Source organism: Natrix helvetica (assembly GCF_964273705.1).
Source record: "Natrix helvetica genome assembly, chromosome: 2".
NCBI lineage: Eukaryota > Metazoa > Chordata > Lepidosauria > Squamata > Natricidae > Natrix > Natrix helvetica.
Genome location: NC_138552.1, coordinates 281,126,927 through 281,154,005, shown reverse-complemented (window position 1 = coordinate 281,154,005; position 27,079 = coordinate 281,126,927). Strand labels below are relative to the sequence as shown.

The 27,079-nt window shown below is 42.6% G+C and overlaps 1 protein-coding gene across 1 annotated transcript; it reads right to left on the bottom strand.

Moving 5' to 3' along the window:
• Positions 1-298: 298 nt before the first annotated feature.
• Positions 299-26,778, bottom strand: NCF1 (neutrophil cytosolic factor 1). The gene is made up of 11 exons (XM_081941433.1): positions 26,651-26,778; positions 24,061-24,141; positions 20,294-20,369; positions 15,499-15,664; positions 11,275-11,330; positions 9,631-9,753; positions 7,008-7,115; positions 6,299-6,416; positions 4,013-4,120; positions 3,215-3,357; positions 299-1,775 (listed from the first exon to the last, which is right to left on the bottom strand). The coding sequence occupies exons 1-11, from the start codon at positions 26,726-26,728 to the stop codon at positions 1,669-1,671; spliced, it is 1,164 nt and encodes a 387-aa protein (XP_081797559.1). The 5' UTR covers positions 26,729-26,778; the 3' UTR covers positions 299-1,668.
• Positions 26,779-27,079: the final 301 nt, after the last annotated feature.

The following is a 27,079-nucleotide window of genomic DNA, read 5'->3' as shown; positions in this document are numbered from 1 at the left end:
AAAATCAAGTTTTTATTAACTTCTGGACAAGCATACATCAGACTGGCTGGAAGCTGAAATGGTAAACCAGAGAGGATGTGAGGTTGTGAGGTCCTTGCGGTTGAAAATTCAGTTTCAACTTTCCTCAAAAACGGCCTTCTTTTTAAATGTTTGCAAATTCTTTTCTGCCCAGAATCTTATGCAAGATGCTTTTTTGAGCAATCTGTAGGTCTAAAGTACAAGAGGAGGTTTTCCTTTGTGTCACAACCACTGCTGTTTGATTGGAAATGACTTGCTGAAAAGAAGACTAAAGGCGCTCTTGATCACTGCAGATTGTTTATTAATCATATAGCCACAGATGTTGCAAGTGCAATACAATGGATGTAAGGCAAGATCCCATCTACCCAAAATATATTTTAGAAAGCAACCTATCTCAAAGGTAACAACCTTTGACACATGAAAAGTAAATACACTAAGTTGATAGACTTGTGCATCATAATCAATAATCATAAGCTCAATGTATGTGTCTGCCCTATAATGCCAGCTATCCCACTGATCAAGATTCACAACATCTATGACATATGTGGTCATTCACTCTGTGGCTATGGAAACTCCTTTTTTTCTATATTTGCAGAAAGCAAAACAATTTTAATGCTGTAATTACAATTTAAAAAACCATCAGATGAGGACTGAACAGTAGTTAGAATAAAAGAATAAAACATACTGTCATATATTTATAAATTACAATCCCAATGAAATTAGTCATATATAATAAACTACATAAAACCTTAATGTTAATTAACAAATTGAACACAAACTAACCAAAGGAGCTAAATTGCAGATAAATAACATCCCTCAAACAAAATACTAAATGGAAGTGAAAACTCAGAATGTAGGAAAAATACTATTATCAGGACTTAAAATGGCCAAGAATGGTGCATGAATGCAGTTCTTACAACATACTTAACCTGACTACTGAATTAGCCTGTTTTCTGGATTCAAACAATACATTTGAGTCATAAGCTAGCGGCTCATTGTATTCATGGTATTTTTGGTGATAGGTGAGTGTGAAATTCTTTGATTGCTCAAGGAAGAAATCACACTCCAATCACAACTGGCAAGGCTGGCCATTATTATATAAACCAGACCACTATTATATAAACCACCAACAAAGTCCTTTCTGCCCCCTACACTGATGATATTACCAAGTCTGGTAATGAAACATCTGCAGGAAAACAACCTATGCTCAGAGAAACCAAGGTATGTGAGTTATAAATACCCTGTTTAAGCAGGCTTAGTGGGCAAAACGTACAGACTCAAGGGAAAGGAAACTTAACTGATTTAACACTAAACTCTATTCAGCATAGCTTTACCATCTTGATACAATAAGAGACTCTATGGAAAAATTTGTAAGAAGTCATCAGTGCTAAATTCTATGTGCAATTATAATTATATACTGTAGAGATGCAATAGCCACGTGCTATTATTCTATGTTCTAAAGACTTCTCTGTAAGATTGGTCAAGCAAGCAGAAAAAGGCTCATACTCTCTGAACACAAGAGCTGCAACTAGACGTTGTTTGCAATAACTCTTCCAAAAACAGAGCTCCTCAGACAATCCTTTGTAAATAACTCAAGTTCTTTTTAGTGATGGTAGCAAAGACGAAGAGATAAATTCCTCCGTTTCTTCCTCACTGTATTTTTTTCTTTGTGCTCTCAGAACAACGAATCAGAATCAAATCTTTACTGGGTCTCGGAGGAATTACAGGCTTGGGTTCATCGTTCTCATTTGTTTCCTCTATATAAAATAAAATGGAGGGGAGGGGGAAACAGCCTTGAGATGATACAGCAAAACTTTGTACATCATTTCAAACCAACTTCCTGATTTGTGGTGGAGAAAAGCAAGACTTACTTTCTTTCAGATCTGGCATCTGTAACGGTGCAACCCTGAGGTCATTAGAGAATTAATATCTAGAGGCTTAATTTGCCACAATAATAGAGTAGGCTAATAATTGTGTTGCCTATCAAATATTCCATGGAAATGAAGATATTTGTATCAATAAAAGGAGAGGAAAGGAACTTCTTAGCCAGTGTTAAATGTTTGGGTTAGTGTTTCTCAACCTTTAACCAGAATTAAATATTTGGGTTAGTGTTTGCCAACCTTGGCAACTTGAAGATGAGTGGACTTCAAATCCCAGAATTTCCCAGCCGGGTGATTTTTGCCCAATGCCCAGTATCTTGTTGTTTGAGTTGGGCACTCATATTAAAAAGAGGAAGTAATCAAAACTCAAGAGAAACCAAATTCACAAAGGCAGTGTTTTCTTAACTTTGGCCAGCAGTGGTATTCTGCCAGTTCACACCTGTTCGGGTGAATCGGGAGTGGCGGTGGTGCAAGGCTCCGCCCACCTACCCAGACATCATCACAAACCTTCTGCGCATCTGCAGAAGGTCCTGTGCATGCCCAGACGTGCTCCCTCTACTAAACCAGTAGTGAAGAAAAGAGGATATCATTACTAACTTTGGCAACTTGAAAATGATGGACTTCTATTCCCAGAATCCCCCAACCGGCAAATCACCAGCTGGGGAATTCTGGGAATTGAAGTCTTCCCATCTTCAAATTGCCAAGTTTGAGAAACACTGGCTTAGGTGGTCAGAGAAGGGCTTTTTGTCACCCTTTCATATTTAACCTGTAGGGACATAATTAATAGTAGAATAGGTAGAATTACTGGGACATATAATAATAACTTGCTATTTCACTTCTGTAGGAATTGCTTTGCTCCTGTAAGAATTATAATTGCCTTTGCCATTTGCTTCCACCAGTGATCTAACTTCCGCTTGTTTTTCTGTACCACTCCGCACCTGATGGATATCTCAAGAAGCGGGGTTGCTAAGCACCCAGCCCCTCTGTTGCTAAGCACTCAACCCCCCTGTTCCTTGCTGCACAGCTAATGCAGGGTTACAAGGAAGGCATGGGCTACGGGACCAGAATTGGGTATTCTGAAGGTATAAAAGCACTCCATATTTTCCCCTTTCTTACATGCATTGTATCTGTATGTTCCGGATATAGTTTCACCCAGTATTTTGTTTTGGCCATAAATAAAATCTGCTTCTTTTTGCAAGCCTCGTCTCGAGTCTCACTCTCTTTGACATTTCAGTGGCTGGGGGAAACTTCTGGGACCTTACAAACCACATTAGGGATTTTGGAAGGACATTTTTTCCAAAGGTCCCCACACTTACCGATGATACTGGGTTTTGTCAAGATTTTGTTCTTCAGCTTCTTTCTGCTTTGCATGTATTTCACGCTGTTCCGCCTATACGTCTCCTGGCTGATCTGCTTGCGACTTTGATTGTGGATGCTCTTGATGTTGCTGATGCTAGACCTGCCCGGTCATCCGAAGGAAAAGAAAATCATCAATGAAACTATACGCACGTGAATAACAATACTAGAGTCTGCCTTGCCAGGTTTCTCCAACCTGGCATTTTCCTTGTTGCACGGACTAAAATTCTCATTGTTTTCAAGCAGAGTAATTCCCGAATATTTTCCTGTAAAATCCCCCTGGTTCCATTGGCTGGGGATGATTTGATCTGGATCTTGCATTGAGAGGAAGATTCTTCAACCTCTTCTTCCCCGTTTTTTCGATTATGGAATTTTATGCAACAGGCTTAAAGCCTCGTTTTTTCTTTGTCCCGAGAAAATATGAATTTTGCTTACTGCCTGCTGAAGTAACCAGCATTTATCTGAGCCCCTGATTCAGAGATTAGTCTTGGCAAGTGCCTGACAATGTCTCCTTATGGCCAATGGCCAAAGTAAACCAATTCTTGATTTACATTTACGACTAAGAGCTCCAAACTGATGCTAAAGAGAACTCATTTTGTCCCCACATGAACCTGTGAAGTAGGCTGGGCTGACATTAGGTCAGCCCAAAATCTCCCAGTGAGTTTCCAAGGCTGAGGATGGACTTGAAGTTTGGTTTCACCAGTCTTAATTCAACACTTCAAAACAAACAAACAAACTTCCAGAGAGCCCTACTGTACCTTCGTGGCGGTGCTGCCTTATTCCTCAGCTGACTGTTCTCGGTCACGTTTTCCTCTCCTGCTTTCTGCAGATACATCGAAGGATAGTAGCCTGTTGTCTCTTCCTTCCTAAGATTCAAGAAGACCATTTTATTGACTCATAAAAATAAACAAACAGAGATAGTTTGAACTATGGTCACACTACATAGCAAGATCCTTCTCAGAAAGATGAAGTCTACCTAAACACTGATGATGCTACCTAGTTGGGTTCTAAAACATCTGGAAGCCAACAACCAAACATCAAAGACTCCACAATTCAACCCTGAGTTACATATATTTTCCTCTATTGGTACATCATGCTGAGCAGAATTTGTCCCACTCCGGGGCTATCTCCCACACACCGATTAATTTAGCTCTGAACTTAATGCCGTGTTGCAATACATAGGCGCTCATCAAATGGCTATCAGCTGAGACTTCCTCTTTTTCACACCTGTCACTTCTGAAGAAGCTTCTTGGATGAGAAACTAAACATCTTCAAAGAAAACCCAGAAAGTCCAGTTGCCTATTGAAAAAGCATCCATGACCTGCATGACTGAGAATTTCCATAGACGCCTCTCACTTCAGTTTTAAGGGCCTCTTTGGGGCTCTGTCTGGGTATTTATTCTGTTTTGACTGAGACTTGCCTTTTAAGCATCACACTCAGAGGTGGATTGCTGCCAGTTCGGCCCTGTAGTGGAATTCAGGCCTGGGTCACAGACCCAACAGCGATCCAGGCCTGCCACGCCCCTGAACTGGTTCCTTTGGCACTGCTGGGTGCCGCCATTTTGGTTTTTTTTAGTGACTGCATGTGCGGTTCACTGTAAATTGTTCTGCGCATGCACGAAGAACAATTTACACTGAACAGCACACACACATGCAGCGCGCGTCTGGCACGTGGGCGGTTTATGAACTGGCGGTAAGACCAGCAGCAACCCACCCCTGATCACACTGAAAGTACAATAATGTGTGGACATTGGACAATTACAGTTCTGTCTTCATGTGTTGTCAAAGGTATGGAAATCAACCACTGCCCTGCAAAATTTCTATCAAGGGTTTTTCCCAGTCTACTTTGGAATTAACCTAGAACTTCTGCACACCTGGGCCTCTGAGTTATGACTAAAGACGAAAGACTACGATCACGGGTTTCGCCATGAAGCACTCCAACCACATTCACAAATGACTTCATGTATGGGAGAGAGGAAGAACTCGAAAAACGTGAAGAGGAACCAAACTGGAGAAAATTGATTTTGACAGATTCAAAATCAATGCAGACAAGGGATTCTTGGATCTTAAAACAATTAGACTGGATTTAGGTCTGTGGAGAATTTCAATCAACCGGGTCATGGTTTTCCCAAAGGTGCTTTTTCTGAAAGGGAACTGGACTTTCTTGGGGTTTGTTGTTGTTTGAAAATTTCTTGCTTCTCGTCCAAGAAACTTCTTCAGTTCTTCAAAAGTGAAACATTTTCAAAGGGGGAAAAATACCCCAAGAAAGTCCCCTTGCCTTTTGGAAAAAGCACTTTTGGGACAATTAGGCTGGATTCACACAACTTTAATCTGGGAAGCTCAAGGCCCATTTCAGACTGAACGCCAAGCTCTCGAATTGCCCAAAAATTGGAAAGAAGGGGCTAGCTTCACAGCATTCTGTCAGATCACCATTGGATTGAGGCTCCGTTGTGAAAACATCTCCTCAACAAACAGTAAGTGGAGCCACCTTTCCACAACAGGAAAGCTGACATGGATGAGTGCCCTTCCCACATTCAGCTGCAGGAGCCTTCAGTGAGGTGTCCTCCAAGCAAGTTAGGACTTCGGCAACTAGATTCCCCAGTCAGAATTTAGAAATTTGTCTCTGTGCATTTGCAAGGGAACAATTTGTGAGAAGTTCAAGGAGAGAACATCTCCATTGCTTCCTCTGAAAAGAGTCATCGTTAAGACAATTATTTTATAATTAGTGTGATAGATATTAGGATAATAATATAAATAGATATGAAGAAATGGAAAATTAGACTTTGAATGACGGTAATACCGGTATTAAATATGCATAAAAGTATGATTAGCAGTGAAATGTTATAATCAAACAATGGGTAATTAGACACTCTGTGTGTGCGTGTGTGTGTGTGTGTGTGTGTGTGTGTGTGTGTTAATAGTAGAATTATATGGATTGAAGGACTGGAAAGAATATGAATAGATGCACTTTAAATGTACAATTGATTGTGATTGGTACTAAAACTGTATACCGAGATATTGAATAATGAATGGCTGAAGCCTTACCTGACTACCCACCAACCATCAAGCAGTTTATGGATAACTTCTACGGTTTCTCCTTCCTTCAGGGAAATCTCATCTTCCTGAGCGGCTGTGTACCCTTTTCGGACAACATAGAGCTCACCTTGCGAGAAGAGAGTTTATTTGATTGATTGATCAAATTTATATGGCTATCTCACAAGAAGTGACTCTGAATTGAAACTGATATCAGGGGCCCAAAAACATTTAATTGCTTTCATTCATGTTTTAAATTTTGATTTCCCTCAGCTACCCATTTTATAGATTGGATTGTGAAGGGTGGAAACCTGCTTATGCACCCAAAGCGTAAAAGGCAAAAGAAGGACGAAGTCAAGTTAAAAATGAAACAAACTCAGTCACGTGATCAAAATGTGGGTGCTGGGCAACCAACATATATTTCTCATGTTGCGACATCTCAAAATCACATGACTGACTTTCACAAAGCTAAGAGGAGAAGCCAGATTCATTTTAACAACTGTGTGATTCACTTAACGACCATAGGAAATCACATAATGTCCGTGGTAAAACATGTCATCAAATCAGATCTGACTCATTAACCGTTCACTTAGCAATAGACGCTCCAGTCTTATTTGTGGTCATAAACTGAGGACTATTTCTACTTTCTAGAGCTAAACTAGGGCCTTGCATGGTCCTTAGACTGAGGACCACTTCAAATCCAGCAGTAAAGTTTATTTACCTGCATAGTTGGGCTCCTGTTCTTCAGCTTCATCTGGACTATCCATTGGTTCTAGATAAGCAGCTGGTACCCAACCTCGTTTATTCTTTTGCTGACAAAACCACCATCCTGAAATGAATAACCAAAAAGTAGAGGTCTTCTTTCACTGAGCCAAAGGTCCGAACCAGAGATAGTATTCAGCAGGTTCTGATCAGTTCTGGAGAACTGGTAGCAGAAATTTTGAGTAGTTCGGAGAATCGGTAAATACCACCTCTGGCTGGCCCCATCCCAATCTATTCTCTTCCTCCCGAGTCCCAGTTGATCGGGAGGAAATGGGGATTATGCAGTAACCTTCCCCTGGAGTGGGAAAGGAATGTGGAGTTTACAGTATCCTTCCCCTGGAGTGGGGAGGGAATGGAGATTGTACAGTATCCTTCCCCTGGAGTGGGGAGGGAATGGAGATTGTACAGTATCCTTCCCCTGGAGTGGGGAGGGAATGGAGATTGTACAATATCCTTCCCCTGGAGTGGAGAAGGAATGGAGGTTTTACAGTATCCTTCCCCTGGAATGGAGAAGGAATGGAGGTTTTACAGTATCCTTCCCCTGGAGTGGGGAGGGAATGAAGATTTTACAGTAGCCTTCCCCTGGAGTGGGGAAGGAATGGAGGTTTTACAGTATCCTTCCCCTGGAGTGGGGAGGGAATGGAGATTTTACAGTATCCTTCCCCTGGAGTGGGGAGGGAATGGAGATTTTACAGTATCCTTCTCCTGGAGTGGGGAAGGAATGGAGGTTTTACAGTATCCTTCCCCTGGAGTGGGGAGGGAATGGAGGTTTTACAGTATCCTTCCCCTGGAGTGGGGAAGGAATGGAGGTTTTACAGTATCCTTCCCCTGGAGTGGGGAGGGAATGGAGATTTTACAGTATCCTTCCCCTGGAGTGGGGAGGGAATGGAGGTTTTACAGTATCCTTCCCCTGGAGTGGGGAGGGAATGGAGGTTTTACAGTATCCTTCCCCTGGAGTGGGGAAGGAATGGAGGTTTTACAGTATCCTTCCCCTGGAGTGGGGAGGGAATGGAGATTTTACAGTATCCTTCCCCTGGAGTGGGGAGGGAATGGAGGTTTTACAGTATCCTTCCCCTGGAGTGGGGAAGGAATGGAGGTTTTACAGTATCCTTCCCCTGGAGTGGGGAGGGAATGGAGATTTTACAGTATCCTTCCCCTGGAGTGGGGAGGGAATGGAGGTTTTACAGTATCCTTCCCCTGGAATGGAGAAGGAATGGAGGTTTTACAGTATCCTTCCCCTGGAGTGGGGAGGGAATGAAGATTTTACAGTAGCCTTCCCCTGGAGTGGGGAAGGAATGGAGGTTTTACAGTATCCTTCCCCTGGAGTGGGGAGGGAATGGAGATTTTACAGTATCCTTCCCCTGGAGTGGGGAGGGAATGGAGATTTTACAGTATCCTTCTCCTGGAGTGGGGAAGGAATGGAGGCTTTACAGTATCCTTCCCCTGGAGTGGGGAGGGAATGGAGGTTTTACAGTATCCTTCCCCTGGAGTGGGGAAGGAATGGAGGTTTTACAGTATCCTTCCCCTGGAGTGGGGAGGGAATGGAGATTTTACAGTATCCTTCCCCTGGAGTGGGGAGGGAATGGAGGTTTTACAGTATCCTTCCCCTGGAGTGGGGAGGGAATGGAGGTTTTACAGTATCCTTCCCCTGGAGTGGGGAAGGAATGGAGGTTTTACAGTATCCTTCCCCTGGAGTGGGGAGGGAATGGAGATTTTACAGTATCCTTCCCCTGGAGTGGGGAGGGAATGGAGGTTTTACAGTATCCTTCCCCTGGAGTGGGGAAGGAATGGAGGTTTTACAGTATCCTTCCCCTGGAGTGGGGAGGGAATGGAGATTTTACAGTATCCTTCCCCTGGAGTGGGGAGGGAATGGAGGTTTTACAGTATCCTTCCCCTGGAGTGGGGAAGGAATGGAGGTTTTACAGTATCCTTCCCCTGGAGTGGGGAGGGAATGGAGATTTTACAGTATCCTTCCCCTGGAGTGGGGAGGGAATGGAGGTTTTACAGTATCCTTCCCCTGGAGTAGGGAGGGAATGGAAGTTTTACAGTATCCTTCCCCTGGAGTGGGGAGGGAATGGAGGTTTTACAGTATCCTTCCCCTGGAGTGGGGAGGGAATGGAGATTTTACAGTATCCTTCCCCTGGAGTGGGGAGGGAATGGAGGTTTTACAGTATCCTTCCCCTGGAGTAGGGAGGGAATGGAAGTTTTACAGTATCCTTCCCCTGGAGTGGGGAGGGAATGGGGTTTTTACAGTATCCTTCCCCTGGAGTGGGGAGGGAATGGAGATTTTACAGTATCCTTCCCCTGGAGTGGGGAGGGAATGGGGTTTTTACAGTATCCTTTCCCTGGAGTGGGGAGGGAATGGAGGTTTTACAGTATCCTTCCCCTGGAGTGGGGAGGGAATGGGGTTTTTACAGTATCCTTCCCCTGGAGTGGGGAGGGAATGGGGATTTTACAGTATCCTTCCCCTGCCACACCCATCAAGCCACGCCCACATAACTAATAGTAAAAAAATTTGAATCCCACCACTGATCCGAAACAACACAACATTGGGGAAAAAATGTAACCAGCTATTTTCTTACCACTCTCACACTTCTCCACCACATCTACTATGTCCCCCACCTTCATGGCCATTTCAGTGGTAGAGTTCTTCTCATAGTCAGCAATTACACGGTAGGTCTGTAGGATGATGGGGCCTGTGATGTCTACAGAAAAGAAGAAATCTTTGGAATGAGAAGCCCCCAGAGGACCCAGTTCAGCCAACATTTAACAGAACAGGATTAGGTAAAGGTTCCCCTCACACATATGTGCTTGTCGTTCCCAACTGTAGGGGGCGGTGCTCATCTCCATTTCAAAGCCGAAGAGCCAGCACTGTCTGGAGACGTCTCTGTGGTCATGTGGCTGGCATGATTAAATGCCAAAGACGCATGGAACGCTGTTACCTTCCCACCAAAGGTGGCCCCTATTTTTCTACTTGCATTTTTACATGCTTTTGAACTGCTTGGTTGGCAGAAGCTGGGACAAGTAATGGGAGCTCATTCCGTTACGCGGTGCTAGGGATTCGAACTGCCAAACTGCCAACCTTTCTGATTGACAAGCTCAGTGTCTTAGCCACTGAGTCACCGCATCCCTTTAGAACCGGGTTAGCCCAGAGGTATTAGAAGGAAATCGGATCATCTCTGATTTGTGAAGATTCCTCTCTTTCTTCCCCATCCCTTTTTCCTTGGCAGGGTTATCTCTTCAAGTTGTAAACCTGAGGGCGGGACTATCTTTTTTGCAAGGGGAAATATTAGTTTATTTCTTTAGTTTATTTACCACAATATGTGTTATTTTGTGCCACTTCAGTTAAAAAGGGGAATGTAAGCAGCTTAAAGGAACAGCAGCACACATATGCTATGAAGAGATTATTTCCAGAATCAAAGAGATAATTTCCAGAGCTAGTAAAATGAAGAGATTTCACTTAACTTAAAAGCTAGCCTTGAGCGTTGAGAGCTTTCCTTTTCAAAAGTTTTTCCCCATACTGTTCTTCTTTAAATGCAGGTGTCTAGTCCTCATGATAAACTATGAATTAAAACTTCCTGAAAGCGATAATAAAATCCTGCAGAAAGGGCAGTGTAGAGATAGGAATCCTCCATTGGAACAGATCCAAAGACCTATCTCATCTGGTATTCTGCTTTACCTCATTGTGAGCACCTGATGCCTTAGGGCCGTGATGGCGAACCTATGGCATGCCCAAAGTGGCATGCAGAGCCATGTCGACTGGCACTCATGGTGTCGCCTGTCCCTCTTCTGAGTTTCTGGCATGTACGCAAGCATGACAATCAGCTACCTTTGTGCATGTGGCAGTGCCAGAAACCAGAAGAGCTGGTCTTCCGTTTTCCGGCGTGAGCATGCGCGCTGGCCAGCTGATTGGTGTGTGAGCATACACAGCAGTAACCGGAAGACTGGGCGACACACATGCACACGTTGGAAACCAGAAGTTTATTTTCCGGCACACGCATTTTCCCTGGGAAGTTCTCTTCCTCGTCACAGCGCAGACGAGTGTGCGTGAAGTGCTCACTTTTCAGCACTCAGTGCCGAAAAGGTTCTCCATCACTGTCTTAGGGAGCCCAGATTTAGTGCAGACACACCCTAGCACTCTTCCATTCTCAACACAGAAACAACCAACTCAGGAACAAATGGAAGAAATAACAAAATTGTTCCTTTTGACACTTCCATTGACTTACCTGTTGCAATCTTCTTTGAATCTTTTGGCATCATGAATGTTTCTGGTTTCCTGGGGCTGCAAGGAGTAAGGACAAGACTTATTACTATCTCAAGCATTACCGATTAGCTGCCAATGTAAATGAAATAGCCTTTAGCAAACCACTAAATAATTCCTTATTCCTGTTCTGGCCTAGGCTTCCCAAGAGCATGAAGCAAACTCCTTGCCCTGAGCAAAACAAAAAACAAAACACCTTTTATTAATTTACTATGAATTCTGCTCATTCTCATCCAGCAAAGTCTTTCAGGGGAGGATTTACAATCACAGACCTTATCTGGCTTGGAGAGCTGCCAGGCCAATATCTACAAAACTTGCCAAGGAGTCTCGGAGAGTCACGAAGCAATTAAGCCAACTAATTGTCCCCTGCAAACTCCACTCCCCTTTTGCTCCTCTTTTATTTCCTCTGGGAGGGGCCATTGATCGTCCACTTGTGGCCTTACTTCCAAGTCAACCCCTGTTCTTTAGCTGTTCCCTTCGTCTGACCACTCTGCGCATGCGCACACTGGGAACAGGCTCCAGCTGTTTGTCTGCCTCACTGATGTCTGACTCTGAAGGCAGCTGATAACTGGCATATGGCTCTGGCCCCCTCTCTGCCTCCAACACAGAGCCCTCAACAGAGCCTTCCCCAGACACCAGGACTGGCCCATGTTCCTCCCCAACCTCCTCACTGTCCGAATCTGCTGCCAGCTCCTCTGGCAGGACACAACAATTCCTAGGCTGGCCTCTGAGCCTAGTGAAGGTGTAGTAAGATTGATCAAATTCTATGCTTTAGTCCAGGGAGTTTCAAGCAGAGTCCCATAGAATTTTGAGGGTTCTGAGAACTTGATGGGGTTTTGTAAGACATTAAGTGGGGGAACATTCGTTTAAATGCATCCAAGGATGTTAACGGCAATGTTTTCTATGATTCAGTGTAAAGGATGGGGCTGGTCAGCTGACATTGAAAAGCCCCATCCCTGTAGGGCAACATTTCTCAATCTCGCCAGCTGTAAGACGTGTGGACTTCAACAAGCATAATTCCCCAGCCAGCTTTGAGAGTGGACTTCACAGCAACTTTTGATATTAATTTAAAAAAAAATAACTGATCATCCTAGGGAAGTCTACCCATTTGGTGGCTAAGGGCTGATCTTGATTTGATGAGCATATGATCAAGAAAATAACTGAGAATGTTCAAATAATGCAACGGAAAGAGATAAAAGGCACCCAGAAGGGAAAGCTTCGTAGACTCAAAAAAATCAAAAAGAGATACAAGATTCCAAGAGAAAGAGATAAAAGGCTGACCAAAAAACCAATAAATGATGGAATTTTAGAAAGATTAAGAGATGATGGATAATGAAAAAAATATATTAATCAAATGGGAAAATATCATAACCCCAATAAATTCAGATCAGTAGATGGTAATTTAAGATTAGGAAATCTAACTGTATTATTAATACTAACCATGTGTTAAAATATATTGTGAATTAAAAAAACTAAGTATTAGAAATGGTGGAGACTTATACTCCTATGATGGATTGAATGTTGTTAATAATTGGTGTTATTAGTAATCCCACACATTTGGAATATTGATGCTATGGTGGAATAATGAATAATTTTAAAAATATTGAATAATAACATTTAGTAAGGGATAACAAACACAAGGTGCAGTGAAATGTTATTTAGGTTTAAATGAATTAATGGGAAAATGTAAAAGGAATATGAAATGAGACTAGTATTGTTGAAGTTGGAAGATTAGAACTTGTATTATTATTGTTAATGTTCAATAATAAAAGTTTTAAAAAGGCTTGACCCAGTCAATGCACTGTCCACAAAATATGTAATGTTTATACAGTCCCTTTTTGGGAGAGGGGGCGGTTTAGAAATGTGAATAAATAATAATAAAATATACTGGAAAAAACAAAAAAATATTAATAAAAAAAAGAAAACAACTGAGAATTTATACAAGGGAAAGTTCCCTGGCTGATTTCCATTTGCATTAAAAAAGAAAAACCACATTGCAAGCAGTGTGGTACGATCTCTCATAAATTGGGCAATAAGATTCTCTCAAAGTCTTTAAACTGTGGTCAGTGGCTGCAGCAGTAGCTGAAGAAAGGAAAAGGAAGTGGTAAGTTCTAAACAAAATGCAAAATTTGGGTAGTTCCACAATGCTACTGTTTCCTCCTTACTCGCCAGTCACATTTCACCAGAGGAAAAAACAAGGCGAAATATCCAAAGCTCCCTGAGACTTTGCATTTCCACTAGTTGCTGGCTAAGAAAAGAAAACAGCAGAAAACCCCTTGTGCGTATTGCTCTTTATCAACTTTATCAACAGAGACATAAAGGTAAAGGTTTCCCTCACACATATGTGCTAGTCATTCCCGACTCTAGGGGGCGATAGATACTCTTCATGGAACGCTGTTACCTTCCCACCAAAGGTAGTTCCTATTTTTCTACTTGCATTTTTTACATGCTTTCGAACTACAAGGTTGGCAGAAGCTGGGACAAGTGACGGGAGCTCACTCCATTATGCGGCACTAGGGATTCGAACCGCCGACCTTTCTGATTGACGAGCTCAGCGTCTTAGCCACTAAGCCACCGCATCCCTACAGTCATAAGGACACCCATTTTTCCCTCTTAAGCTTCCCTGTCCCAAACACTTCCTGGTTTTACTGTTTGGGATTGTGGCCTTCAACCCTCCATGAGTGCTCTGGTGCAGCCTTTCAAACTAATAAAAGCAGGTTCATCTACAGGCCCTGGAGAAGAAATGAGGCAATACATTTGCAGAAATAATTTGCCCACAAGCTCTGCAGAGCAATGCTCTTGCATCACACACAGGGGGAGGAAAAAGTGGGTAGATTTTTTTTGTTTGTTTCGTCTTTGCAATTCCGGCTTCGCTGCAGGACTTCCCCAAATAAATGTCCTCAGGCTCTCAGATTGCAAAGCCCAGGGCAATTTCATGTGGCACTTACCCCCATTAAGAGTTAAGTAGATGATACATAAAATAAAAACCCTTTATTTGGGCAAGGCTTTGTTTGAGTCCAGCTCCGACTGTGTTTCTGCAATGAACAACTTTTAGGGGATTTCCTTCCTGGTTATCCTCCTTATCTCCTCCAGCAATTTTCCTATCTAAATCTGCAGAGGGTCCATTGTCCAGAAAAACCACTTGGTAACAACACACAGGGAAAGTGTGGGTGCCAATAATGTCAATGTCTGGCTCAAGATAAGAAAGAAATCATTTGTCAGGCTTGGAAGCCATCTTTTCCTTTGGGCCTCAAGCCTGCCACATATTCAAACATATTCTACTGTGGGAAACTGGGAGGAGGGATTGTATGGAGCATGTGTAGCCATAATAACATTCTTTTGCAGAGTCAAGGTCACTTTGTCCCTGCACTTGGACTGACCTGGATGGGAGGAATTTTCCTTCGGGACAGTGACTGGTTAGGCTATGTAATGGCCAGGTGATGGACCCTGGGCAGGGTCTTGAACTTTCAGCTGGGTGGGGAAAACTTGGAAGCGTTCAGATTCGGGTTTTCCCAGATGTGCCAGCATGGCTTCTTTAATAAATTGGAACTTTGAGGAATATCTAGCCCCGGATTCTTATTTGATTGAGGATGTTATCTGGAACCTTGGCGCCATTCCCTATTGTAGTTCTTCTAGTTTCCATTTAAATCTATACCTGTGGTCACGCATTGGGTGGTTTTGTTTGATTTGGGCTTAGTGTTTGCATGAATTCAGTCATTTCATTTTGCATATGTAAGCATGTATAATCTGGGACGAAGCCATGATTGTAAGCTACTGTGAATGGTTTACCATATTTATCAAGCAATTGTGGTTGATTCTATAAGCATTGGTTCCATCCAAAACATGGATAGTCCCAATCTGTGCCAACAATGGGATTCAATTTTTTTTACTACTGGTTATGTAGGTATGGCTTGGTGGGCGTGGCATGGTGGGCATGGCAGGGGAAGAATACTGTAAAAGCTCCATTCCCACCCCATTCCAGGGGACGGTTACTGCAAAATCCCCATTCCCTCCCCATCAGCTAGGACACTGGGAAGGCAGAGAATAAATAGGAGCGGGGCCAGTCAGAGGTGATATTTATTGATTCTCCGAACTACTCAAAATTTCCGCTACCAGTTCTTCAGAACTGGTCAGAACCTGCTGAGTACCCTCTCTGATCTGCATCTTCCAGAGCTTGGCCAATACTCACTGGTTTGCAGAAGACGGGTTCAAATCATCTGGTCTGACTTTAAAGAAGTTAAAGACATGCACACAACGGGAGATCTTGCGTGGAAGATTGATCAAGGCAGAGAAATACTCAGACAGAGTATTTTGCCGGTTTTCAGTGGAGCGTTGGCTGTCAAACCAGCGTGGAGCTAGAGAGAGAAAGAAAAATATATATATAATATCTCAGGTGTGGGTCTTTATCCACCTGTTCCAGAATACCCAAGTCTAAACTGGTGTACTACTTCCCCTAAACCCAAGACAGATATTCTGCTCCACATTCTCAAGTCTTGGACATTTCCCCCTCTTTGTGTGTTTTGAGTTTCCAGCAAGAGAAAAGGAAGCAGAAAGGAAAGGTAGGAGAAAGGAAAAGAAAGGAAGTCAGCTAAACCCTACAAGGAATGGGTCACCTTTCAGAAATGCCATAATCGCATTCTACAATGCAGATTGTGAGTTGAGTGAAATAGAAGAGCTTTGAGGACGTTTGTCAGACCTGCCCCGACTTGGTCTTTTAGTTAAGAAAGACCCTCAACTCCTTTTGTAGCGAAAGATATACTTTTACTAAAAAGCCAAATGGATTACAACATAGCAAAGCCGGAACTGAAGTTCGCACACCAAAACTGTAAGTTTAATTTTTTCCCTCCTAGACACTTCCCATTGATGATCCCCGTCATCATCCAATCAATTTTGAAAGTGGTCGTGCATTCTTCTCCCAGGGCAACGACCTTGAGAATTTGTTTCTAAGAGGCAGGCTTCTTCCCGTCAATTTCATCAGTTCCATTTCCCCCACAAGCATTCATTAGTTTCACTTTCCCCTTCCTGTCCGGTTTCCTACTCATGGCAGACTGACAGCTAGGGAATACAAAGTTCAAGCATATGATGGCAGCTTGACAACATTTCTAAGTCTGAGTTCTCTGGGCCATAAATGCAGCTTGTTTGGCTTGGACTTAGCTTGTTATATGAATTCCAGTTCTGGCTTTTATGAATGTTTATGGTGTAGGAAGTTGTGTGAACCCAACGGAATGTGGTTAATCAGCAAACCACGATTAAGTAACGGCTTAGAACAACAGTTGAAAACAGGTCTCAATCAATGCTCTAAGGCTGAACTTCCCAGTCTGTCCCTGTCCGGAGAGGCTAGAGCAGCAGTGGGATTCCAAATCTTTTCCTACTTGTTCTATGAGAGAGCACTTCGCACACGCATGCACTTTGCATGTGCCTAATGCATGCTTGTTGCGTGCGTGCAGCACTCAAAGACCGTCCTCGGTGTCAGTGCTAGTGAGCTGAGCTGTTGTTTAGCTCAGCTGAGGTGATTGTCGCATGAATCAGCTGAGCTAAAAAACAAGGGAATATAGGACAGGGAACGGCGGAGGGGTGAGGGCATGGCCAGCCAGAGGTGGTATTTGCCAGTTCTCCAAACGACTCAAAAATTCCATTACCAGTTCGCCCGAACCGGTCCGAACCAGCTGAATACCACCTCAGGGCTAGAGACAAAGAAAGCAGGAGAAATATGAAGAAGGAGCTCTCATAACTACTGATCTTCTATGACAGAGTGGGTTCAATACAAGGCAGTTTCAAGGCTGCTTGCTTGCAAGCATGGGATTCGGAAACCACCTGTCATCAATACTGACAATGTATGGCTGCTTGTCAGTCACTTGCCTCTGGCCCATAATACAACCTTTCCAGGAAACTTCTATATACCATGTTAAGTTAGTGTGCAAAAACCCAGAACTTGTGCGCATATGCAATGATCCTATCATTCCTTTCCCAAAATTAACGTAAATCTGGGCACAACGTGAAAATATCGAAACCTTCAGTTTAAGGAAGCCAGAAAATCTCTGGGAAAGATTTCTTTTGAAATCTATCATAGTCTCAGTTCCACTTTAACACAGGTCCAGACCTCTGGTGGTTGGAAGGAGAGCTGGCTTTTAAGATAGAGTTTCAGCCACAACAGGTCAATAATCCAGTAATGTCAAAGATAATTCATTCATTAAAATGTTACTTTGTGTGTAAGCAAATGGGGGAATTTTTAGAAATCAGGATGAAACCACTCAACTTTTTTTTTTTAATTCAGTGCCTTTACAACTGGGAGCTAGAAAACGTAGGAAATCCCAACCAGTCACATAAACAACTATAGACAATCTGATGCTCCAGTATGAGTACTATACCTAGTGTGCCTCAAAGGTGCTTTTTCAAGAGGCAACTGGACTTTCTGGTTTTCTTGGAAGACATTTAGCTTCTCATGAGAAGTGAAACGTCTTCCAAAAAAAACCAGAAAGTCCAATTGCCTCGTGAAAAAGCACCTTTGGGACAACTATGACCTGGATGACTGAGAATCCCTATAGACAATATCTGGTGTGACTTCTTTAGTTTTATGAATTTCTCTCTGGTTAGAATTGTAGAAAACCAGTGTCATAATTCCCATTGTGAAGCAGGAATCAAACCAAAATAGCAATGTTCTAACGTAACCCTTGCTGGGATTCGAAGTTGGGCTGTTTTTACATATTAGGCAGTTGTATTAACAAGCTCTCAGGTTCAGTTCCCAGCAAAGGTATGGCTAGCTGATGAGAGCTAAATAGCTTGAAATAGATCTATACTAGTCTCCCTTCATTTATTTATCAGCAAAAATGTAACACAAGATGGTTTGTTGTTTAAGCGACTGCCTGGAAGGCTCCCAGAAAGCCAGGGGTGGGTTCCTGCCAGTTCTAACCTCTTCTATAGGAGAGGTTCCACAAATCTACAGTGCCGTTTAGAACCGGTTCCAGCTCCCTCCCCCCGCCCATCTGCACATCATCAAGATGAAGAGCGAGAGGAGGAATTCTGGGAGTTGAAGTCCACAAGTCTTAAAGCTGTCAAGTTGGAACCACCCCTGGGGTTTTTTTTTCTAAAGGGTTACGGTTGCAAGGGTCTTGTAACTTGACAGCTTTAAGACTTGCACACTTCAATGCCGGAGTTTCTGAGCCAACATTTTGGTTGCTAAGCAAGAGCATTGTTAAGTGAGTTTCACCACATTTTACAAGTTGGCCATGCCCACCCAGTCACATGACTGCCAAGCCACTCCCACCCGGTCACATGGCCAGCAAGCCACTCCCACAAAGCAGGCCACGCCTACAGAAGAGGTTCTAAAAAAGTTTGAAACCCACCACTGCACAAAGCCCATGGGAAATTGAAGGAAACCACCCCAGCAAAGCGACATGCCCTCTCCCAATATAGATATTGTGCCAGTCTGGGGATTGTGGCCTCCCCTCTTCAGGGCTGTTGAATAAACCTTGACAAACCTCAAATTTTTGTGCATATTTTTGAACACAAATGGGGCTGTGGGATTCTGCTAGCTAGCAGGACTGTTACACCAACCACACAAGTACTGTCTAAATATCTTAATGGCATCTGGCACATGTATATGGCTCCTCTTCTATATTGGGCCAAACATAGTGGTGGGTTCTGGATTCCGTTCCAACCAGTACGATTGGAACGGCCCCGGCGTCACCCACATGCATGCCCGCAGCATACACATGCGCCGTAGCATCAAATGACGCTTCCGCAAGCCTCCACAATGCTCCAGCTGCTCAGCGGAGCGTCGCACAGGTGCTGTACGTGCCATGCACATGTGCGGAAGCACCGACAGCTTTAAACACGGTAAGGAGCACGGGCAGGTGGGTGGGCCCTCCGGAGCACCGTACCAAAACGGTACCTGGTGCTCCAGGCAGGCTCCGGTACACCTGTACCAGGGCGTACCGCCTGCAACCCACCACTGGCCAAACACTAATAGAAGGGAATATATGTAGCTCAGGGCTGAATTGTGGAATCCTTGGTGCATGGCTGTTTTCTTGTAGACATGTCAATGAAGACTCAATCATCCAGGCCAAAAGTATCTAAAAAGATTTAAAGTTAAAGTTGCCCTGATTTAACCTTTTTAGATACTTTCGTGTAGACATTTCATTACCCAGCTAGGCAACAACTTCAGTGCTAGATTGGCACAAGATTAGAACAAATCTTAGGGCGAGAGGTGATTTAAGTTTAATGTGCTGCCAATCTCCTTCTTTGTTATGTTCGACCTAAAAAACTTGGCTTGTCGGAGGGGAAAGCCACAGTCTGAATTTTATATCAGATTACAAGAGCTGTGGAGTTTTATATAACTAGGAGCTCTGGTGGCACAGTGGTTAGAATGCAGTATTGCAGACTAACTCTGCTCACTGCCAGCAGTTCGATCCTCACTCCCTCAAAGATGATTCAGCCTTCCATCCTTCCAAGGTCAGTAAAATGAGGACCCAGATTGTTGGGGGCAATATGCTGATATTTGTAACCTGCTCAGAGAGTGCTGTAATGCACTATGAGTGGTACAAACATTATTGCCATTGCTCTACTGTAATTATATGTCTTTCAGATTTGTTAAACTAATTATAGAGTTAGGAGAAGCTATGCAGTAGAAAAATGAACCATATGGACCAGCAGGTAATTCTGTGTTATAAACCTAGCTGATTTCATTTAACCCAGAAGCAGAAAACCTGTAGCCCTTAAGCGCTTTTAAGCTACAATTCCCAGTAACCCCACCAGAAGTAAATCTGGTTGCAACCAGAGGGCAACTTCAGGATGGCCACATGTTGCCTTTGTCCTAGGCAATCAGGATATCAGTTGAATTGGTCCATTCATAGACGCTTCATATGGATGCCCAAAACAGTCATGGATGGGATAAGGAAATCATATTTGAAATTAGCAGGTGGAACTAACCCATGTCAACTTCAACTTTCATCATAACTAACTGCAGCTACAGTTAGGTTACTTACCTGACAAGTGAGGGATTATCCTACTCTCTGGGTTAATTTCCCCAGATTCAATCGGAAACATTTCCTTCAAAACTTTCTAGCAAGAGAAAAGAACAATAGATCAGTTTCAGAATCTAACTGAAGGTCGAGGTCAATTCACCATTAACTTCTCTATTATCTAATAGAACTGAAGAAAGTGCCTTTTTCTTCTCCATTGCTTTGACACCAGGAGTGTTGGGGGTAGGGAAGGAGTCCTGTCCACTAAATTTCTGCCAGCTGCATAGTTGTAGAAAACTTTCCAGAAATTTAATTGGCAACTTCCTGTGGGTTACTGCCTAAAAGGCTAAATAAGGATGCTTATTTAAGTATATTTTCATAATTTAGCCATAATCTCTAGCAGCGGTCACCAATTGGTGGTCTGTGGACCACTGGTGGACCACGAGAAAATTTTGGTGGTTTTAAAAATATAAACAGCAATACTATCTTCTCCTGATATAGAAATTGTAGCTTATAGAAATAACATGGTGCCTCAGTATTTATGCGCACAATTTGCCTAAATCAGAACAAAACAGGGACAATGATTTGCCCAGGACAGACAAAGACCCTTTCTTTGGGGTAAAATTCTAGAGTTAAGAAGCAGCAAGAAGGATTTAGAAGACTAACTAAGCTGTATGTCAGGGGTCTCCAACCTTGGCGACTTTACGACTTGTGGACTTCACGTCCCAGAATTCCTCAGCCAGCTGTGGTCATAAAGTCATAAAGTCACTAAGGTTGGAGACGCCTGGTGTCTATGACACATGGAGTTCCTGGACTATCTATGGTAGCATGTTGACTTCTAGAAGTGCAAGGAATACTTTGTCCCTGCTGATCAGCTACTTTCTATCCATGAGAAAGAACAAGTCTGGGTTCTCACAATCCATAAATCTTAGGCAAATGAACTACAGCTGCCATGTTCACCAAATGTGCCCTGCCCATTTTATATAATAGACATTATTACTTTATTTACTTCAAAAGCTCTGTTACAACAAACATCACTGTAATTTAAAAAATAATTCTCTGCACATGTCTGGGGAATTCCTCTCCCTTTTCCCACGGTCTAAGCTGACACTAAGTTAATCAAGTAAAAATAGCAAACTGGAAAATCTTTTACTCAAACTTCCTCAAAAAAAAAAAACCCACTCGCATAAATTACCCAGACCTAATCCACATATCAAAGGATAAGTTCTATAAACACAAATACTTCATTAAAATGGTCTCCCAGAGGATCTGCATGCTCACAAGAAAAATAGATGGCATGTACCCAGGGGTGAAATGGTACCGGTTCACACTGGTTTGCACGAACAGGTAGGGACGATTGTCGTTGGCTCCGCAAACCGGTAGTAAAAAAAAAAGCTTCCAAGGGAATAAAAAAGATTCCCACGATCGCAGGGCACAGATGAACTTTTTTTTTTTCATTTCTTAAAGCATTTTTTACTACCGGTTCGGATGAATAGATAGTAAAAAATGCTTTAAAAATACAAAAAAGTTGGCCATGCCCACCCAGTCATATGACACACACAAACCCACCAAGCCACGTCCACCAAGCCACACCCAGAGAACCTGTGCCAAAAAAATTACAGTTCACCACCCTCAAGGGTCACCCTACCTAGAAGCAGCTCGTATGCATTTCCACACCTAGGACATAAGCTCCCCTATAAATTCAATCTTGCTGTATCCCATTTCTCTGCATCTGCCCCCAAAGCAAACCTCTTTGCTTTTGGGAATAAATATTTCTCCTTTCCTCACGGCCGTCTGGATTTCATTTGGATTTATTCCCATACAACCCCAGCTCTAGTTGGAACCCCAAATTATTCTTCCGACAGCATTTTGTGCCAACTCTGCCTCCCATCCCTGGATCGATTTTCTTTTCCTAGGAAATGGAATCAATTCATAGGAATGTAGGAAGTTAGCACCTACCCTTCTCTCAGAGAAACAAAATATTCTAGGAAATATTAAAAAGGCAGAATGAATATTATACCTCCCTGGATGAGAAAAGGAGAAACATGGAAGATCACATCACCCAGCAAGGCTCAACCAAGCCTGGGACCCAGATAACCTACAAAGCTACCCCTGCATGGCCGCATGGGAGTCTGACAACCAATCTGAATACAAGCTCAAATTCAAAAGCGCAGAGAGGGCATAGAACCCAGGGACTCTCAGCATCCCTGCCCTTTTTTGCCCAGGACCTCCAACCGTGTGATCCTGTTCATCATTAAACCATCTTTCCAAGCAACTTCCATGAATCCAGTGTCTTTTTCCCCACTTGGAACCCAGAAAGATATTTCTTCCAACAGGAAAAGGAAGGGAATTGAAGCCTACAGAACCAAAAAGGCTGTCCTTCTTGAAGTCAAAGAAAATACCTTCCTAATTCTTTCGAACATGCACGTACATACTAAAAAAACAACAACAAAACAATCCAGGCTACATAAAAAAGGCAGTAGTAACCAATTGCTTCTTTGTGGGTTTCCTCCACTTTCACAACATGGGAAAGCTTCATGATTTCATAATCCTTTCCAAATTGGAAGGTATAAAAATTCCAACCAGCTGTATTTCTTGAAAAGAAAAAAAGAAAACACAAGACCAATCTTGGTATGGGAGCAACTATCCAAAGGAGAAAAAAGTCCCCTTCATCTTGACTGCCATAAGTTATTCTCAGCTGGCCTTACTCAGCAAATGTGTAGGTTAAGCTTTTAAAAAAAAGATATTAAGCTATTGATTTCTACTTTGGGGAGCCAAATATGTTGGAACTAAATTGAGGTAGCTTTGAGGATTCTGCCTGGGTTTATGCTCACTTCTCACCAATCAATCAATCAGAATATTTTGTCTGCTATAACGTCTTGCCTGTCAACGACTACTTCAACTTCAACCATAATAATACACGGGCAAACAATAGATACAAACTCAAAGTAAACTGCTTCAAACTCAATTGCAGAAAATACAGCTTCAGAAACAGAGTGGTCAACGCCTGGAATGCTCTACCTGACTCCATTGTTACAGCGTCAAACTCTCACAGCTTCAACCTCAAACTGTCTACCGTGGACCTCACCCCATTCTTAAGAGGTCCGTAAAGGGAGTGTGCATAAGCACACCAGCGTGCCTACTATCCCTGTCCTACTCTCCCCATTTATCTGTATTTGCTTCCTTTGTTCATGTTTATGTTCATACCTATACTTGTTATCTTGTACATGTCTGACAAACAAACAAACAAACAAATAGAATAGAGCTGGTCCTAAGATTCCTTCCCACATAGCTCTGAGTATTATGGTTGGTCACACAGTCAGCCAGATGGTTTTGGCATTTTTGTCCACCAATCAAATATTTCCAAAGAACCTGGGATAGATAAAGTTGTTTAATAATACTTATGTATGGGAAATCTGCAGTTGGATTCAAAGCAGGGGTGAAATTAAGCAGGTTCTGACAGGTTCTGGAGAACCGGTAGTGGAAATTTGGAGTAGTTTGGAAAACTGACAAATACCACCTCTGGCTGGCCCCAGAAGGTGGGGTAGGGATGGGGATTTTACACTATCCTTCCCCTGGAGAAAGGTGAGAATTTTACACCAGCCTTCCCCTGCCACGCCCACCAAGCCACGCCCACAGAACCGGTAGTAAAAAAAAAATGAATTTCACCACTGATTCAAAGTTTACGACTAATGGAAACTTAATTCAAGGCATTATTATTTTCTCAACCTTCCCCCTAACCTAATCTAATAATAAAACATTCAGGCAGCAGGGACCCAATCCATACTTACATGGAACTCATAGATCTCCGTGAACTTCCGATACACAACTTTTTCCGACAGATCCTGCCATTTCACCAGAAACATATAAACCTGAGAAAAGCACAGCATTTAAAATCAACAATGATTGTCAACTACTTGTTTTTCCTTTTTCTTTGACCTACTGATGATTCATTCATGTTCCGGAATATGAAAAGGTTGTTTTATATTCTGGATGTATACTGTCTGTCTTACCAGCCAGGCAAGTTCTTTAAGATAATATATTGTGATTGAATTCTGTCTTGATTTCGGGCAAAACCTTTGTCATGGCATTCTAGTTATGGTAAGCTAGTTACGGTGGCATTCTAGTTATGGTAAGCTAGTTACGGTGGCATTCTAGTTATGGTAACCTAGTTATGGTGGCATTCTAGTTATGGTAAGCTAGGTATATGTGGGTTTGACTGGGGGATTATAAAGTACATACTGGCTCTACAGTCATATCAACACTGGACAGAAAATGGCTTCCCTAACAGTATCAAAGCTTTTCCTACATCTTGGAAAACCACCTGGATTTAACCAGCGATATGGATAGTGAACTGAATTCGTACTGGTCATGGTAGATGCCCAGTTAGCCTCTATTAAGTAGAGCAAAACACCATCACCAAATTGCAACTGGGGGCTAAAAAACAAACCATCCCACACACAACGACAGTGTGTCAAAACAGAGCTTATCATGGAGATTTTGCTGATTTCCTGGCTGCGAAGTAAAATAAGTTTTCAGATTTTATAGTCTATGTTTTGTATTTTACCCCTTTTCTTCCTTTTCACTGAAATACAATGTGAATGTGCTATATGATGGATGGATGGATGGATGGATGGATGGATGGATGGATGGAGGGAGGGAGGGAGGGAGGGAGGGAGAGAGAGAGAGAGAGAGAGAGAGAGAGAGAGAGAGAGAGAGAGAGAGAGAGAGAGAGAGAGGGGGTAAGTAGGCAGCTAGGTAGATAAAACATTAACACTCAAAGAGACATGTCAATAGTTCTCCATCAAACCAGAGTGGGGTTTGAATATTAAAAATTACATATTGAGCAAAGCCACAAAGTTCAATCTTAAACCTTGTTCTCTCCATTTTTTAATTAATAATTTGAGGAAGGGGTGGAAGGAGTGCTTATTCCATTTGCAGGTGATAATTACAAACTTATTTGGATGGGCTAGTTAAAACATTTAGCTGCCCATCTTGTGTCAAACTCTGGGCAGCTCCCAATCAAGAATTAAAATAATACCAATAATAATAACATAACACCCCATTAAATCCATTAAAACCATAAACATTAACTACTTGGCACCAAAGTTAAACTTCCACTGTACAGTCCTTCATTGCATCCTCTCATCTATTTCATTCTGTCCTAAGTGCTTGGGGAGGGAAGCTAAGTCTCGGTGCTTTTCGGAAGGCTAGGGGGGCAGAAGGCAGAAATAAAATGCAACCGCATCTTGGTAAATTTGAGAAGTGGGATGGAAATAAAGGAATATATTCAGCATTAATCCTCAACCTCAATTCCCATGTCCAGTTGTTGGCCTCGCATTTGAAAGAAGAATCTAAGAAACTCTGATCGGTACAAAGAGAGTGACAAGGATTCTCAAAAGATCCTTGTTGCTCTCAATCTGAGTATGATATGGTAGCATCCCCCCCCCCCAATCCCTGCAGAAGTATCATAACACGGGAATCAAGACTCATTTTTCATTTTCTCAGTGTGAAAGGCATTCTTTCAGATACTTGAAAAGTGCTAGCATATCCCCCCATCCTCCAGTCAATCATCTTTCAATGGCCTTCACTGACAAGAAGGCAGATGTTGAATGTTTAGGAAAAAATTCCAAGGGATAAAGCACTTTGACAATGAAGTTGCAGAAGTGTGCATTTCTCTTTCCAGATTGTATTCAGGTGGAGGCCATCTGGCTATCTGGTTGGGATACTTTCATTAGGATTCTCAACCAAATCTGGAAGTCGGACTTCACAGCCAAAAATGCCCTATCCAGCTGTGCGCAGCACTCCTTTAACTGGCACACTAAATTGATCAATGTTCTCATTTTGTGCACTACACTGGAATGTAAGCCAAACAAGCGAGATAAGTTCATGTAGGGTAAGCCATCAAGCCATCTCATGAAGCTTAGAAATTAACCAGGTTCAGACTCTTGAGTGCAACTGTTGGGTCTTTATCTGGCCAAATCAAGTCAGATCAACATTCTTTGAAAAATCCTCTCCCTTCACTATCTTGTATGTTTTATTCTGCTCCATTGAATTATCATTGTCTCAAAGATCTGCCTTAAAGGGGGAAGATGAAATAGCAATTTATAAGCATAAAACAAGCCCAATATTATCTGTTCTGATGTTTAGACTCCTATCTTTCTCCCTTCTATAACTGCCAAAGTGTTGGATTAAACCAGAGATCTTTTAACAGTGGAATGCATGCTTAACATTCAGAGTCTGTTCTCCCAAGACATTTTAAATAACTTTTAAATAACTTTTCTGAGCCATTAAAGAAGTCCATCGGTTTCTTCTACTCCCAGCCCTCCAGAATTCAAATTCAGCTTCTTCAATTAGGTTTTTTGATCTCCAAGTACTTACATAGTGTTGGCTGGGGAAAAATCTCTTCTCAAATCCCAGCAATTCGATATGCCGGATGTAGATGATTGATTCACCCATCTCTGCTGCTGGGAACAGTCCTTTGTGGTAGGAATGGTCCTCCTTGCACTTTTCTCTTGAACTCTCTTGTGCCGTTCTGACTTCAGCTTTTATACACCACAAAAGGAGGAAGTCTGATTTTCCCGCATTACTGAATCAGGATTCTGCTTTCGATTTCCTTCCTTCTGCGTGTTTCCATTTGTTTGTTCATTTGGCATTAATTTCTGTTCGCTTGCACCTGTTGGGGATCTAGGCCTCATCTCAGTCCTGCAAATGGGTTTGGACTACAAAACCCTTTATGGTTTTCAGCCTCAGACTCCTGCAGGACAATTTATTGCAGTCAGCATCAGTCTGACCAGTAAGATCTGCCAG

Coding starts and splice junctions, on each gene's coding strand:
- NCF1 (XM_081941433.1), bottom strand. CDS start 26,728: ATGGGTGAATCAATCATCTACATCCGGCATATCGAATTGCTGGGATTT. Junction 15,665..20,293: donor GATAATCCCTCACTTGTCAG/GTAAGTAACCTA, acceptor TTCTCTCTCTAG/CTCCACGCTGGTTTGACAGC. Junction 11,331..15,498: donor AACCCGTCTTCTGCAAACCA/GTGAGTATTGGC, acceptor TACTCCTTGCAG/CCCCAGGAAACCAGAAACAT.